Source organism: Mixophyes fleayi, chromosome 3 (genome assembly GCF_038048845.1).
Source record: "Mixophyes fleayi isolate aMixFle1 chromosome 3, aMixFle1.hap1, whole genome shotgun sequence".
NCBI classification, from domain to species: domain Eukaryota; kingdom Metazoa; phylum Chordata; class Amphibia; order Anura; family Limnodynastidae; genus Mixophyes; species Mixophyes fleayi.
The window spans coordinates 285,545,949-285,562,926 of record NC_134404.1 but is presented as its reverse complement, the minus strand read 5'-3'; the positions used below and the strand labels follow the sequence as shown (position 1 = coordinate 285,562,926).

General features: G+C 37.2%; 1 protein-coding gene across 2 annotated transcripts in view; it reads left to right on the top strand.

Annotated features, from left to right (window-relative positions):
• Positions 1 to 15,826, top strand: part of MTR (5-methyltetrahydrofolate-homocysteine methyltransferase) — a 70,555-nt gene extending 54,729 nt beyond the window's left edge. For both annotated transcript variants that reach the window (XM_075203730.1, XM_075203731.1), the window contains 9 exons: positions 2,001 to 2,082; positions 3,400 to 3,498; positions 5,336 to 5,411; positions 5,701 to 5,856; positions 6,959 to 7,155; positions 8,574 to 8,774; positions 8,963 to 9,155; positions 10,475 to 10,587; positions 12,719 to 15,826. In XM_075203730.1, the coding sequence (XP_075059831.1) occupies positions 2,001 to 2,082; positions 3,400 to 3,498; positions 5,336 to 5,411; positions 5,701 to 5,856; positions 6,959 to 7,155; positions 8,574 to 8,774; positions 8,963 to 9,155; positions 10,475 to 10,587; positions 12,719 to 12,808 (1,207 nt within the window). In that variant the 3' untranslated portion in view covers positions 12,809 to 15,826. The remainder of the gene's footprint in view (positions 1 to 2,000; positions 2,083 to 3,399; positions 3,499 to 5,335; positions 5,412 to 5,700; positions 5,857 to 6,958; positions 7,156 to 8,573; positions 8,775 to 8,962; positions 9,156 to 10,474; positions 10,588 to 12,718) is intronic.
• Positions 15,827 to 16,978: the final 1,152 nt, after the last annotated feature.

The window sequence follows — 16,978 nt, the reverse complement described above, 5'->3', positions numbered from 1 at the left end:
TACCAAATCAGTGCATGCCTCCTGGGCAGCGTAGCATCGAGCCTCGATTGAACAGCTGTTAGGCAGCAACCTGGTCCTCCACGTCCACACCTTCACCAGATTTTACCAGTTCAACGTCTTTGTTTCTAAAGACGTCATTTTGGCTGCAAAGATTTGCGCGCAGCAGCAGTGTCTGTCCGTACTTAATTCTAGGGGCAGCTTTGGAATGTCCCCATGGTAAGCAGTGTCCCCCAAATGGAATGAATGAGCAAAGAAAATGTTTGTATTCACCATAAAATCCATTTCTCTGAATCCATTTGGGGCACAATGTGCTTCTACCCCTTTTTGTTCTTCGTTCTGTTTTTTGGTTAAATGTGGTTCTTGTTTGCATGTTATTTCAGTCCCATGCTTGATGCTTTGGAAGTTAAAAAGTGATGGGTCTCCATACAGGGAGCATAGATGGGGAGGAGCAGGCCAGATTTTAGTGTAGTAGTGCCTTACTTCCAGCACAGCACCCTCTATAACCCATAGTAAGCAGTGTCCCCCAAATGGATTCAGAGAAACGGATTTTACAGTGAGTACAAAAATCCTCTTTTGTTCCCAAGTGTAAGGCACTAAGGAGAATGCTGGTGCTGTATAAATACTAGATTACCTAGTTTGGAGCAGTGCTGCTGTATAGTGTATATCATTACAGATAAATGTTACATTTGTAGCTCATTTCTACTATTCTTATTATGCTGACATAACAGCAAATACCACTTTTGTCTAAGGAATACAATTTCTAATATCCAGTTAGATAACTTGCAAAGAAAGATTTCTCTTTCATCCTAATGGGTGTACTGGAAAAACTGGGGTGTAGAGTGTGTTGACAGGAGCTTGGGCACTTTTTTTAAAATTTCCTTCAAAACTCAGGTCCCCCCTCTGTACCCCAGAAGCCTGCTGGTACCTTCAGTTTTTTTTTGTTTTGTTTTTCAGTTGTTTAACGAAGCTGGATGCTAGTTTTTATGACTGTAATATATTTTCAACTTTTTATTATTTTATGTTAATCAACATGTCATCGCTGTGGATGCCTGGAGTGGGCTGAGGTATCACAATCAGAACATCCTTTTGTCGTCTGCCTGCTCCTACCTTGGGACTGCCTCCAGGGGATGATCTGGTCTGGAAGACCTGCATCCCCCGGTACGAGTGGAAGGAGTTTCCTACCTCTTCTTTGCAGTTGGTTCGTTTACTTCTCTTCTTGTAGGATGGTCTTGATGGGGGCCTGAGGCTTAATTCCTTGAGGTTATCATGTTTGCCATATTTGGCTTCCATTTTGAGCAAATGTAATTTTTTTCTTTTTCTTTTTACCAGAAATGCATACTTAATTCATATCCATACCCCCCATCCTTTCCTCAAAGCCTTAGCTGTGTAGCTTTGTTGGGTGGAAACCAGTTCTTAAGTGCACAATTTCACAAAATTCTACCAATTTTTCCTTTTTGTATCCAGGGATGCCCGCCTTGGAAGGAAGGTGCTGTGCTCCACAGTTTTTTTTTCGGCATGCACTCCCTTAGGGACAGCTTTGGGTTGTCCTTAGTATTTCCAGTGTTCCCATTAGGGTGAAAGAGAAAATGGGATTTTTGTACTTGCATTAAATCCTTTTCTCTGAGTCAAATAGACGCTCACACTTTATGCTCTTTCTTAACATTTTTATTGTTCTTTACTGTTCTGGTTATTTTTTATTGGAGGAACTTGCTTTATTATAAAAATACTGAAATTCCCATCAGACTTCTGGGATTTAAAGGGGGAAGAGCTTTGGTTTGTGGAGGATTTTTTTTTTTTTTAAAGTGCCCAAACTCCTGTCACTCTGCACTCTATTTACCAGCATTTCCTGTGTCCACTATTGGAAAAGATTTGACGTAAGTACAAACATCCCAATTTTGTGTGTTGGCATTCATATTGAGATTTACTAAGCACATTGATAAGTTAGTTTCATTGTTTGTTTTCACCACTTCATTTGCATTTTTCATTTCTCTGACATCCAGGACCCACACTGCTGTGAAGATAGCTCCACGGTACAGTTCGCCAGTAATCCATTGCTTGGATGCATCCAAAAGTGTTGTGGTTGTGAGTGTTATAATTTTTCAATTGTGCATTTTAGATAACAAATTGTGTGTGACATAAACTTATGTGTAGAAGCATTGTAAACACTGGTAATAAAAAGCAAAAGCATAGTTCTTCAGTTTTTCTCAGAACTTAAACAGTTGGGTTAGGGAACAAAAGAGGTGAATAGGGAGAGAAGTGGTATACTCAGGGTTTTGTGCATTGCAGGTCTCTGTGTCCGATTTTTTTTTTTTTTTTTTTTTTTTTTTTTTTCAAATGTTAGTTTTAACGAACAGTGACAGCCCAAAGTCAGACAACCATCTAAAATGATTATCAATTCATATTATCTCAGTAATGTAAAATGTCCTCACTCCTCTTGCAGGTATTGATACTCAGGGGAATCTTTAAATTATAACCACCTAAACCAAATTGCTGTAAAATCAGCAAAACGGTCTGAACTGGACATAGACAACAAAAATCTACTATGCCCGACCAGTTCTTCATGGTGGGGAGAAGGGGACCTTCAGTGACCAAAAATTATGGCTTAGACAGCGTTTATTTAAATGTCTAATCAACAATTTTTTATAATGAGTGTGTGGCATACTCGTGAGGTTCAACGGGAGACTTGTCCTGTAGGAACAGGGCATTCCAGGGTTTTTGCTGTAAGCTCCTTTACCCTAAGCCAGTAGAAGGCTAGTCTAAGGCAGTTTCACCAAACGTGCAGAAGCGTCCCAACCCCTGAACTAGATCTCCAGCAAAGATCCAAGACCTCAGGATGCATCTTAGACAATTGGGCAGAGCACCTGTACCATCTAGAGAGGACCTTGAACTACGTTTTCAGTACTGATAAAGTGAAGAACTCACCTGGGCATATTTGGAAAATCTTGGGCCAGATCTGGTCAGTTTCTGACCTGTCTAAATCTCTGTCCCATAATTTAGCAAAGCCCGGGAGGGAGTTAAGATTCCTCATCAGAATTGTATGAATAGCAGAGATGATGTGTTTAGGATCCTGAGAATTGCAGCACATGGCCTCCCAAGATGTCAGGGCCCTTCTCACTGTAATTAGAATGTTTTTATTAAGGAGAAAGTGTCTAGCTTGCAGGTACAGTCAGAAGTCATTTGGGGTTATGTTAATTTTTTATTGCATGGTAGCAAAAGCACAGTAACTGGATGCTACCCCCTTTTAAATAGTTCTGCGGTTTTGGAACTCTACAGTTTGTTAACTTGTTTTCCCCTTCACATAATTAAAACTATTTTGGTAGTATAATACTAAGAATAGAGAGAACATGCAAGTCCATCACGTGTGTCTTTATTGTTTTTATTGTCTTTTTTTGTAATCAGTGTTCGCAGCTTCTGGATGAAAATGCCAAGGATGACTTTATAGAGGAAGTAGCAGAAGAATATGAAGATATTCGTCAAGATTACTATGAGTCTTTGAAGGTAGGTTTGATGGACTGTGCACAAACATTTTTTATTCACTTGTGAAGCCTGTTGTCACCTGAGAAAAGACAGAAAAGAAGGCAATGGACTGCTAGAGCACTCCTATCCAATCTGAATAAAGAGATATTTTTCATGTGTTAAGGCAAATGCCTTTATTAATGGTATGATCTTAAAAACATATCTTTATTGAGACTACTAATACCCTCATGGTAAAAAGTGAAATATAAAGGAGAAAAAAGAAATTAAATGTGAAAAGAAAAAATACAAAAGTGTATTTAAAATTGTACCACGGATAGTGTAGCCAGCAGAATAGCAGGGATCTATTGATATACCAAATATAATCCGATCCTGTTATTCCCTATCATAAGAGGTATATAATATATAAGGTGGAAATTGGTAAGATCAACATGAAATGGATGTCATACAGATGGTCCTATATAGATAGAAGGGAAATTGTGGGAATGACCAAAAATCCCTTCCAACGGGAGAAACAAAAGAACACATACGTGGTATTGCAGGGCTTATTCAAATCGCTACCTGTTTGTTCCCCAGAACATATGCTACATTAGCCAGCAGGTTAGAAAATGGTTCAGATAATGATCAGAAGTATATATTATAACTGAGCTGCATCTATTTATGGTCCTGTAATGGAGCGGGTTCTAGTCTGTTAGTATTACCCCCATCAATAATAAAGTTGTTTGTCTCCCTATATATAAGCTTCATCAAGAGGACTCCTCCTGTAGGTATCTAACCCAACAGACGCCAAGTTCTGCTCTTTGATTAAATGGTAAAAAGTATAATGATGCCATTTTTCAGCTGCTCTCAATGGCTAACTTTATCGCAGAAGGTAATCAACACAAAAAAAAAACCAAGCCCATCATATTGTCAACAAAGTATGTTTCCAGATAAACAAGTGAAAATTTGGCATAGATCTTATTACCATTCCATCCTAGCTGGGACATTATTAAATTATAGTGAGTTTACTTTTTTGTATTATTATTATCTTTATTATGATGATTATTATTAAATAATAATAATATTATTTTCCCCACTGTCCTGCAGCGAAAACAGGACATACATAAAACAGGCACATGCGTGGTGCACAATCTAAATGTGGACATGAAAACATTGTGTAAGGAGGGCCCTGCTCATTTCAGAGCTTACATTCTAAATGGCGCCTGGCCAGCCTGCGGCTCTCCCAGCATACCTTGACAGCTATTGATTAGATATCTGCTAGCAAAGCATGCTTGGGGCTTGTAGTTTCACAACACCTGGAGCGCCACAGGTTGGCTAGGTCTGTTCTAAATTGGAGAGATCACAGCTGAAACGAAGAGGAATGAATGTGGCTCAGAGTGGAGATTGTGGCGGCTGTGAAGGTGCTGTGTGGGTATTATAAGTGGTTTGTGGACTTTCATTCCAGATGGTATTCTTATGCCTTTGTATAAATTATGCTATAGTACGTATCTGACGTGTGTTCTTTGCGTGTTATAGTTTGTTGCATTGCTTTTCTATATGGCTGTTTTTTTTCTTTGTTTTTTTTCTCTGTTATTAATATATAAATGGACTGAATTCAACAAAAAAGTTTTTGTATTGTGGGGATTTTTTATGTGTAATTGTGTTTTCTGCTCCCTTTCCCTTTTTCCAAATTTCCACCCTTCCATCCTTCCCGTTCATTCCCAACCTTCTCCATACTTACCATTTGTTAGACTTTTTAAACAGAGGGTTTGATATCTATTCAAAAAAATGAGCCCATGTAACATTTTTAAGAGGCTTTTATAAAAATGTAAATAATAGTTTTTTATGAAAAGAAAAAGACATTATTTCTGTACCATTACAGGAAAGACGGTATCTGTCTTTACAACAAGCCAGAGACAAAGCATTCCATATTGACTGGATTTCTCACCCTGTTCCAGGTAACTTTGCCACACCGTATACTTAACAAATGGTGTTACACTATGTATCCATTCAGTGAGGCTGATTTCTCTCCTTCTATAGCTGAACAAGAATTCCTATCATGTAGTAGTTATCCTGACACCTACAAATCCAGTGGCTTGTCAAGTTGCCTACTTTTGAGAAGTCTGAAGCCTCTAATATGTAGATAAACAATTGTACACATTTTATTTATCCACCAGTAGATTGTTTTTGCTGCCCTCGATGTTACTATGTAAATACTGTTTGTTTTTGTGTTGTTTTTTTACCTAGTAAAACCAAAGTTTGTAGGGATACAAGTTTATAAGAACTACGACTTGGAGAAACTTCGTCACTACATTGACTGGAAGCCTTTCTTTGATGTGTGGCAACTGAGAGGAAAATACCCCAACAGAGGATTTCCAAAACTCTTTAAGGACAAAACAGTGGGTAAGAAAATACAGTACTTTAAACAAATCGGAGATGGAGCATGTTTCTTTTAGATGATTGTTGCAATCAAGCAGCTGTCACACATCATGTTTACTTTTAAGTACATGCTTCTTCTATTATATACAATGGGAGAGCAAGGTGATTGAGGTTTGACCTTGTGTGCCCATTATATTTCAGGTCATTGCCTCCTCACTCCATACACCCAAATAAATGTTTCCATCTATAGTTGATAAAACTCTTTTATAGCAGATATCCTTCTAATTAATGATTATGTTGTCACACCTGCAAAATAACTCTTGTCTTTAAATGCATCTCTTTTACCTCCATCCTTCTCCCTCCTTCATCCTTCCGCCTTCTCCCTACTCCTTCTTCCTTTCCATTCGTTGAATGAGTTAGAGACTCTGTTGCTAAAATTATGTATAATTTATCTTTTAAATATAGCATTAAGGAGGAAGGACAGTGTTTCGTTTTTTTAAAAAATTTGATTTGTGTGGATACAATTTTGCACATAACTCTAAATGTTTACTGTTTGAATTGAGCTGAATGTATGAAACTTTTATGTATTATTGAAAGAAAAACACCTGGCATTATATGGATAATAGTCAGCTATTAGGTTAATAAAGAAATGCATGGTCACAGCTCAAAGCCTCATAAAGATACAACAACAAGGAAGAATCCCTTAGTGCTGACCTATCTCTGAATATAAACCATTCTAAACTAATATATATCTATGCTAAAAACATTTTAATAAACAAATATACATAAAAATACCAACACCAAATATGATAATAGATCTTTAAACGTTTGTGTGTGTGTGTTTGGATATCTATTGTATTTAGCATTGGTACGTATATGTCCTGATTTGAGGGTTCTGTCCTGCCATTCCAAATGACAGCTTTGTCCCATGAATCAGAAGGTTGGGAGGTATGTCCTTGTTCACTGCTGCTCTCGCCAAGGGGAGATTGGTAGCAAGGGGTGGCCTAGTGCTTGGAAAGTCAAAAAGATTGTTACATGGTTTTCTGTGCTTTATAAGTCATGTTATAGTGAGAAGGAATTCTACATTTAAATGGCAATTGTAATATGACTGATTTTTACTTTGCAGGAGAGGAAGCCAAAAGAGTTTATGATGATGCCCAAAAATTACTACAGGTTTTGATAAACCAGAGGAAGTTTGAAGCCCGGGGTATTGTTGGCATCTGGCCAGCCCAGAGCATCCAGGACGACATTATGTTATATACAGGGGAAGATGTACTGCACCCCTCAGAGCCTGTTGCTACTTTTTATGGCCTAAGGCAACAGGTGAGATATTTTTCCAGCCATGTTTTTGATGAGTAGGAATTGATTAGGACAGTGAAATGTACAGTGTTGCATTTTCTAAACACAGGGAGAGTGAGAGAAGTGCAGACCCATGGAACAGTATTGCTTCAAATAATATGAACAACGTTGTTACTTACAAGATCTGGATACGCAATACAATAGTGTTAATACATTTAATAGATACAAGTAGTACCATATTAATTTAAACATTTGCATGCATTCAATCCAGGGTACTATATTTTATATATATATGCTATGGATTACACCTCGTGGCTGCAATGACAGTTGGGTAATACATAGTTGAGGACACTAAAGGCACAGAAGAATACATAATCTAGTAATACATCTATTAAGAGGCATGCAAGTGTGAGACTGTATTTTTTCAATGACTAGAACTTGCTTTTTAGGCTAAACACGAAGATTCCTGTGTTTAAACACTTTAAAAATAGCAAACTGGATGTATGAAATTATATTTATATAGTAGTGCAATATTCCTACATGATTTCAGGAGCTGGAAATCACTATTCTGCTGTTGGGGTCCCTGCTCCTTACACTTTCCAACGCTCAGCTTTTCATCAGACAGACACTAAAATACTATGCGATGCTGTGACCATTCTGATGAGCTGATTGTCTATGCTGTGAATATGTCGATGTTCTGATTGGTTAAAATAAAGGGACATCTTGATGAGCAGAGATGAAGCTTGGACAGTCAACCACAAAATTGCAAATTGTGTATAAAATATATAAAACACAATACAGCACTGTATTGGCTTAGTACTATGTTGATACAATACATTTAATTGAAGTCCTGAGTGCTTTAAACATAAATTATTATTATTGTTTTTAATTTATAAATACTGTTACTTTATAATGTATTTAGCATTGTTGCCATAACGTCTATTTAAAGTGTAGTCCTAAATCTTTTGCTTAATCAGCAAATAGTCAACATGTTTTGTATTGCCTTTTGGTTGAAATACAACACATACTTGGCTGTTTTTTAAATCTGCTTGTCTGATGCTGGATCAAGCAGACCTGTATCAAAATGATATGCAAATATATAATATGTGATTCTAACACACTCTGTTTTGACATTTATTGCATCAGTCGTTGGCAGGCAGCCAGAGCCCCCCTGACTACTTTTCACTCAGGAATCAATGTAACCATTAATACTTCACGATGCTGTATTTTAGCCATAATGCAGTAAAATTTGCACATAATCAAAATAAAAAAATAGAAATAAAATGGGAGATTGCTTTATAATTTATGTATCATTTGGCACCACCACATCTTTTGTGGCCCATTGCTTGTTAGAGAATGTGATACAATTAACTTCTTGTCTACGAAACACTTGCATGTGTAGTGATCCAGTAATAAACGATATGCTGTTTTCTGTACTTTAGGCAGAGAAAGATTCTGCATCTACAGACCCGTATTATTGTCTGTCTGACTTTATTGCCAATGTGGATTCTGGAGTGCGTGACTATCTGGGCATTTTTGCTGTAGCCATCTTTGGTGTAGAGGAACTGAGTAAAGCGTATGTGAATCAGGGAGATGACTACAACAGTATCATGGTCAAAGCTCTGGGAGACAGATTAGCTGAGGTAGGTAAATAAAAAATGATTTAGTTATGCACTGAATTGTGGGTCTTTTAGCCTTATGTATGTGCCTGCTTATCAATGGATAATAAAAAATGTGTTCATATTAAAATTGTCTACATAGAAAGTGCGTGATTTTTTTTGCCTTGTTATGATATTTGGGAGCTTATTATAACACTTCACTTTTTAATAAGGCATTTGCAGAGGAACTTCATGAGAGAGTGAGGAGGGACCTGTGGGGGTATTGTGATACAGAAGATCTGACTGTTGCAGACCTGCGCAAGATCCGGTACGAAGGCATTCGCCCAGCCCCGGGGTATCCCAGTCAGCCGGATCATACAGAGAAAATCACCATGTGGAAACTGGCAAACATAGAGGAAGCAACAGGTATTGTATTTCTTAAAATGTCTGTTTAGCACCAATCTAGGTATAGTACTTAATAACAACAAGGACAATACCAGAATGTTATCATGTAAAACAAAGTGTATTCTATAAATCACATGTGCTTAAGCAATGAAAAATGATATACATGAGCCATAAATACAATTTGGTGCTGACTCCTCTGATTAGTGTTTTGAAATGCCCATGTGGTAAGATCTATGTGGGTGATATTACTTGTAAGATAAGGCTATGCTCTGGCAAACATGGTTGTAAATAGTACATACTTGCCAACTCTCCCTGAATGTCAGGGAGACTCCCTGAAATAGGGGTGATCTCCCTCACTCCCTGAAGAGTCTGGCATTCTCCCTGTTGCTGAGCCAGTACAAGATGTGGTTGGCTTCACCATCTGTGGCATGATGACACAGTTCAGAAATTTTGTCCTATGCCCATTTATTGATGCCTATGGAGGTGGCCATTTTCATGGAGACCAAGATTTAATCACAGACTGACAGGTAAGACAACATGACTTCAGTAATGGAGATAGAAATGTAAAAGACACTTCAGTCTCTAGAGATTCATTAGCTGCTTTTCTTTAACGCATAGTTGCCTACTCTCCCGGAATGTCCGGGAGACTCCCGAATTTCTGGGAGAGCAGGGCAACCTCCCGGTTCTCGCCCCAGTAATAGATAATTGGCGGGGGGCGCGCCTTAATGACGCAAATATCGCATCATGTTAGCCTCGCCCCCTGCTGTAATTGGCCAAAATTGTGACAGTCGTTTAGGGGACAGGGCCAAAATGATGCAATTTGTCAAGCCCCGCCCCCCTCCCCTGGTATCTCCCTGAAGCCAACAAGGAGAAGTTGGCAAGTATGGAATAGTAATGCATTTTTTAAGTCGTGGTGGTTAATGTTTGCTAAAGCTGTTCCAATGGGTGTGATTTTAGATGAACTCCAAAGCATAAGTCATTTTTATAGAACTGGCATAAAGGTGAAAAAGGAAAATAAAAACCATGTTAAATAAGAACATTTCTTTAGTGGAAAGCATAAAAATGGGATAATTGGATTGTGCTAAATGTTTACATTTTTTATTGATATTTTTGTCTTGCCAAAACATAGACTTTTTAATGTAATTCAATTTCAACTTACTTTACACACAAAAAAATACTTTTCAATTTAAAAGAATTGAAATTACTTATGTATTTTTATCTAACTCCATAAACACTACTGTTTGGTGTAAATCTTACTCAGAACATCTTTACACATTTTTTTCCCCTTCAAAGTAATGTTTATAGTATAACCCCTATAATTTATTTATTTTTTGTAATAGGAATAAAGCTGACAGAATCCCTTGCAATGTCACCAGCTGCTGCAGTCTCTGGTTTAATATTTTCTAGTCCAATGTCCAAATATTTTGCTGTTGGAAAAATTGAGAAAGATCAGGTATGTTGTACTGTGTAGTTAATTAAAATGTTATTATTTATTTATAATTAAATATTTTGCATTCAGTGTTATGCACAATATTTTATTGTGAAGAAATGGCTGAAATCACAGATTGATACTTTGTTCTTGACAGTCATACTTTACATTTCAGAGAGAACTTATTTATAAGGGTTAACCAATCATATTATTTTTCGGGAATGAGGCCTAAATCATAACTGCAGTGTAAATATGGTATATAAAATGAATCCATTGATAAGTTCAGCTACTAAAGTTTAAAATGTGAAGACAGAGGGGGTGGGGTGTGTGTGTGTGTGTGTGTGTGTGTGTGTGTGTGTGTGTGTGTGTGTGTGTGTGTGTGTGTGTGTGTGTGTATTTGGTAGCTCTGCACATCACAGTATTAGAAGATAGCAGTGTCACCTATAGTAGCTTCAAAGGTCCCTGTGGTGAGAGATAACCTTGCCTGGGATGGAGTTTTAACACCTGAATAGACTATTGGGAACCCCTCAGCATGGTGTTTGGCTCAGACACACCATGTGCTGACTTTGCTATAGTATATAGACAGGAATAATTCAGTTTTAAAATATGCCACTTAAAATCAATAAAAGTAGTGATCAACCACAAGTTCCTCAATAGTATGATGAAGGGCAGCTCATATGTCAGATTAAGAATTCTGCCACACAGTAGTTGTAGAAATGAGTATAAGCTCTACTAATACTGTATCTAGGCCTGTTTGTTACCAAAAGATGAACAAATTCATAGGATATTTATTAATAATAAAATTGGGTCTGTTTGACGCGCTACAGAAAAGTTAGGTCACATAGTAGAATTGGGTAGTAAATCAGGCAACATGCAAATGGTGATTGACAAAGTTTCACAGACCACAACCTCCCACAGGAGGTGGGGAAAGGTGTCCAGTTACAACAAATTGTCAGTCTTTTGGGAAAATCAACCCACATTGATAAGCTGTCCATCTTCCTAGCCTATTTCCCATGGCACAGATTATACAAGTTATGTAAGTTATACTCTGAATGTAACCCCTTTATTTTAAACTGCTTTGCTTGTTGTATGTTATGTCAATTGTTTATTAATTGTTTTTTTTATATATTTGCATGCCCTGTACCTTTTTTATATTAAATCTATAAATTTAGTAAGTGGCGTCCTTGATTCTCTAACGAATCCATTAGCCTGTTAAGAAGAATATAGCTGGACCAAGTTATCCCTTTGAATGCCGGTGTGCGATTTGTTTATACATTTGACTAACAAGCCTAGTGGGTGGTTGTATTTAAATTTTTGTGTAACAGTCTGGAGGTGTGAAGAGTTAACCCTTTGTTTGCTGGTGTGGGTTTTGCTAGTCTGTGAGCACCTAGAAGCCTTGTGTGCCAGTGTGGGACAGTATATTGGGGTCCCATTGTCTGTATTCAATAGGTGGTGGCAAACACAAAGTGTGTGGGGGGTGTGAGAGGCACGGTGTGTGGGCGATTCAGTAGGTCTATAACTTGTGTGATAGGTAGAGAGAGACTGCGGGCTGGAATCGTATGTAACCTCATACAGCAAACACCTCAAAGTCATGAAAGGTGGGAGCGTGTTCTTGACAATGACCATAAAATGCACTGTTTAAGTTTTATCCCAACACAGTGCAGTAGTGTGAAGTGTCTTCTCCTGCCTCCATCACAAACTGCTAACGCCACAGCACTTAGGGCTCCACGGCAAAAAGCTAAAAGGACAAAGCATGGTTTGTCTGTTATAATTGCTGTGATATCACTGGTCATATACACAATTCTGTGCAGACTTTCTGATTGTAAACACTCTGGCTTCTGCCCTGCCATATATATAATATATATGAGATCATCTGTCATTTTTCTAGTACAGTTTATAAAATGAAAGAAAATCTCTGGTTGTTATGAAGATTATAAAAGATATTACCCATAAGTGACTCCCGATGTGCTTATGCTTGTAGCTTATCATTTAAATCGGTCATATCAGGAGGTAATCAATGACAGCTAAATACAGTGTAAAGAGGAGACAATCATACATTGCTGGGGTAGAGATATCTAGGAAATGTAATTGGTTTTAATGTGTAAAATTTTCTTAAGCAAATGATAAATGTATATATTTTTATTTATTTTTTTAGATTGAGGACTATTCACGGAGGAAACGCATGTCTGTAGAAGAGGTTGAAAAATGGCTCAGTCCCATTCTCAGCTATGACCCTGATGCGTAGCCAAATTTTCTTTCTACTACTAATTAAAATACAATTGTTATAAACTGCTGCTAATACAAAAATTTCTCAGTGGTACCAGAAACAATACTTGAACTGTTGATATGTTTTCCTTGTGTTGAAGTTTGTTTTAATGTCCACCATTGAGGACGTTTAAAACTACTTAACCCCATTTTTAGGACAAAATATTGGGGTATGTCTTGGCGCTACTAGTAATTTAATGCATTCATTTATAACTTTAGACTCCTTTGTTCATTCTCATTTCACCACTGAATCAGCAAAATGGTTCATTTGTAAAATAGAGTTCAAAATGATAATTTAAAGCATAGGTGAGTAATCTGTATTTCTACAGATATTGTTTACCTGTTATCCACAACAAATTGTGTCAGTGCTAGTCAATGTAGTAAAACACCTAGAGCACCACAGATATAAATACATTTTTTGTAACAGCAAAGATATGCCTATTCTTTAAGTGCACTTTAAGTATTACAATTTTTTTTTTATAAAAAATGGTTGTATAACTTTTTGGAATTATATTGCTTAGCAGTGATCAGAGTGGACATTTTAGAAGTGGCTGGATGAAAAATGTATTTGGAATGTAAGTGAATGGAGTTTGAGAGAATGTAGATCATACTTGCCAACTTTTTGTCTATGCCTTCCGGTAGCTGCCGAGGGGGAGGTGGGTGGGGGGCCTGTCTCCGAATGCGCATCATTTTGGAGCTAAATGCCGTGATTCCGAGAGAATCACAGTATTATGGCCCTAATTCTGCCCACTTCACTAGGAAGTGGGCAGATGCAGGAGATTGCCATACTGTCCCGGAAGTCCGTGAGACTCACCCGAAATGCGGGAGTCTCCCGGGCATTCCGGGAGTTTTGGCAAGTATGATGTAGATAGTAGGAGAGGTGGCAGTATGGCATACCATCGTATACATCCCCCTTCAACTACTGGATTGTAGAATAAAATGACTTTAGCCATCAGACAATAATACAATTAACTTGATAGATGTGTTGCTGGTATGTACATACGTAATGTACTCTTGTAAATCAATGGAAATGTAGTTAACGGTTGTACAAGAATTTCTAGGAAGATTAACGCATAGTGGGAGAGGGTTACATTAATTGATGTGTGATTGCAGATATGACAAGATTTTTTTTTTTTTTTATGTTGTGAAATGCAGTTACACCATTTGTGGTTTACTTTCCTGAGCAAATTAGTAAACATCCTGGTTAGAACCTCAGTTTTATGGTTTAAAGTGCATTAAGGCGCAGTTCTTCAGCAACAGACCTGATCTTGATGGTCTTGTCACAAAATGTTAGCATTTTAGCCCCCTTTGAACTTATTTTTACTGTCAGCTGGATGGTCTGTGTAGCTTATCTTGTTAGATGACTTCAGCTATTTTTATAGTAATATTGTTGGTGCAGTAGTTCCTCTGGTTTAGCCCTAGAATATTGACCAGCATGCTTTGCCTTTGAGAGCTTTGGTGCTTGTGATTGAACAGAGAATTCGGGTATTACGGTAATTAATTATTCTATTTTTGGGAAGTTGTGAGTGAGATTGTGTTAATGAGTGCTATTCTGTCTCCTATTCTTCTTGGCATATCGCCACCACTCGATCTTGAGTCGTTTTGTGCAGGACAAGGATAATTGCAGTAGTACTGTATTCAATCCCAAGGAATGCCATCTCAGAAACCAAAAATGAAACTTGAAGCAGAATTTAAATGTTTCCCATTTTGTATTTATTTTAATTTTAACTGATTAGGGCATATAAATATTTCTTCAATGAAAAATGCCTGCCTTTCATTCACCATTTTATGAATGTCAACTAGCTGGATTAATTCTGAGCCTAAGAATGACTCTCAAAGATTAATCCGTACTAATTGCATATATTCTGAGAGAGAATATGTTTTTGTGGCACCTGACTGATAATGTTATAACTGTTAATAACTGATAATTTGCACAAAAATATACCACAGATAAAATGGTAAATGTACTTTTCGGACACTACAAATTGTTTACCGTGTTTTTGTTCTTCCTAAGTTATATATTAAAGACCATCAATTAATCCAATGAAGCCATAAAGAATATAATGGGGACATTTATGAAAACTGAAGAAAGGGTGCTGTAACCCGTAGCATCCTATCAAAGTGCAACAATATTTTATCAATTTCAGTCTTCTAGGACCTCTTTTCAGTGCACAATTTTTTCTAAATATCCTCAAATGTCTTTTACCTGAGGTGCAGGAATATTTTAGGAATATGAACATTTTGGGTGTTACACTAGAATTGTATGATGTCCCCTTAAAGAATAAATGCATTTTTGTGGGAATTTAGGTAGGGGGATGTTACTCCTATCTTAGCTTACCATTGGTTAGATAATTACTCTGGTGAAGTATATGATGAACCTTTTTAAGCAAATTTTCCACGTACAAGGGGACAGGAGTATATAGTCCTTTGTCTGGAACTGCTGCTAAATCTGGCCAAACAGAATACTGTAAAAGCTATATACAAAATGTACATGTAGATGTACTCTACCAGAGAGGTATGTAACTAATGGTTAGAAATATGATGGGATTTCTATTTGTGTACGTACGTACGTACAGCAGTGAACTCTAGCCAGAAGGTAGATTAAAAAAAAAAATCTATTCATGAAATTTATCCCACTTAACATTCTTGTACCAAAAAGTGTTTAGAAACCAAACTGCTTGCTTTTACCTCAGACTGATTATTTTAAATATGAATATATATACCAGGGAGCAGTTAGGTTACCTGTGGCTTAGTTGTTATGGGACTACAAGTCACAGTATTTCCTGTCAGTCTCCTTTTAACAATAAATGGAAAGTGCCTATTTGCCTGAGGATGCTATGAAATAATAACACTATCATATCTGTGTGGTTTATTTTTATTTTTTACCATAACTGCTCTGTATGTTTTACTCTACCATTACTACTGTATCATTTGATTCTGTGGTCGTTCTTTTTTTCTCTAAATGTGTCCAGTATAAATAAAAGTTTGGAATTTTGGATTTTATGCATATTTGTTTTGTCAATGACAAGGAAGAGATTGGATATGGTGCACTATATGGAAGATATGGCTCACTAACAGAAGTGACTGAGATTGTACCTTTTCAGAGCACACGATGGTGGACCAGAGGATATAGATGCAGCATAAAGTGATGAGATGAGGGGAAAGAGCAACTAGATTTCCTCCATCTCCTTGGATATTGTGTACTCCCCAAAACACCTACAGCACTGTAATGCATTTTCTTTTGCAAAGACTATAATAATGTTTTTACTTTCTGAAAAGAAGGCAAAAAATTCCCTTCAGCCTATACAATTAGAGCCCATGTGATTTCTCTGTCAGTTGTCTGATGTTATAGGGACAAACAGAGATGAGACTGCAACCCTACCTTCGCTGTAAAATGTAACTGCATCTTACTAGGTTTGCCTTTGTTTGACAGCAAGACCACTAAACAAAAAAGTTTGAGAGCATGGCTTACCTACTGTAAAGCTTTTTAGTACCCTCCCAACTCTGAGAGCTGCACAGTATGACTGGGTACACACTACAGAAATGTTCTCCCGATATGTTATCTATAACGATTTTACCAATGACTGATTTAGCAAAAAAAAACCCCACAAAAGTCCCGATCAGCATGCTAATTCATGTGTACACACTATACACGTTTTACAAGATTTACCTTCAAATCTGTGCTCTTCGTCAGTCAACGGTCGGCTGATAAGGTCATGACTCTGTAAACTCTCCTGATAGAGTGTATACACACTGCAGGTTTGTAAAGACATTGTTTATTTTATATCCGGTGTACACACTAATGTGATTTTGAGCCAAACTGTCATTAATTGGGTGATTGGCACGATAATTGGCTGAAAACCTTGTAGTATGTACCCAGCCTATGTGTTTGATTTATCCGGAAACCTGGGATCTAGAAACCTCAGAAAACTAAAACAAAAAAAAAGTAAACGCCAACTGTGTGCTTGCTACTATAATCACTGTGAGGAGCACTGTTCTACAGTTTAATGAGAAGATGAATGCTAGTATGGGGAAAGACAGGTAATTTTACATGTGTTTTTTTTTAGTAATTTCAAATTATAGTGATTTTATATTATGGAAACGTAATCCAGAAAACCTCAAGTTCCCAGCATTCAATATAAAAAATTCC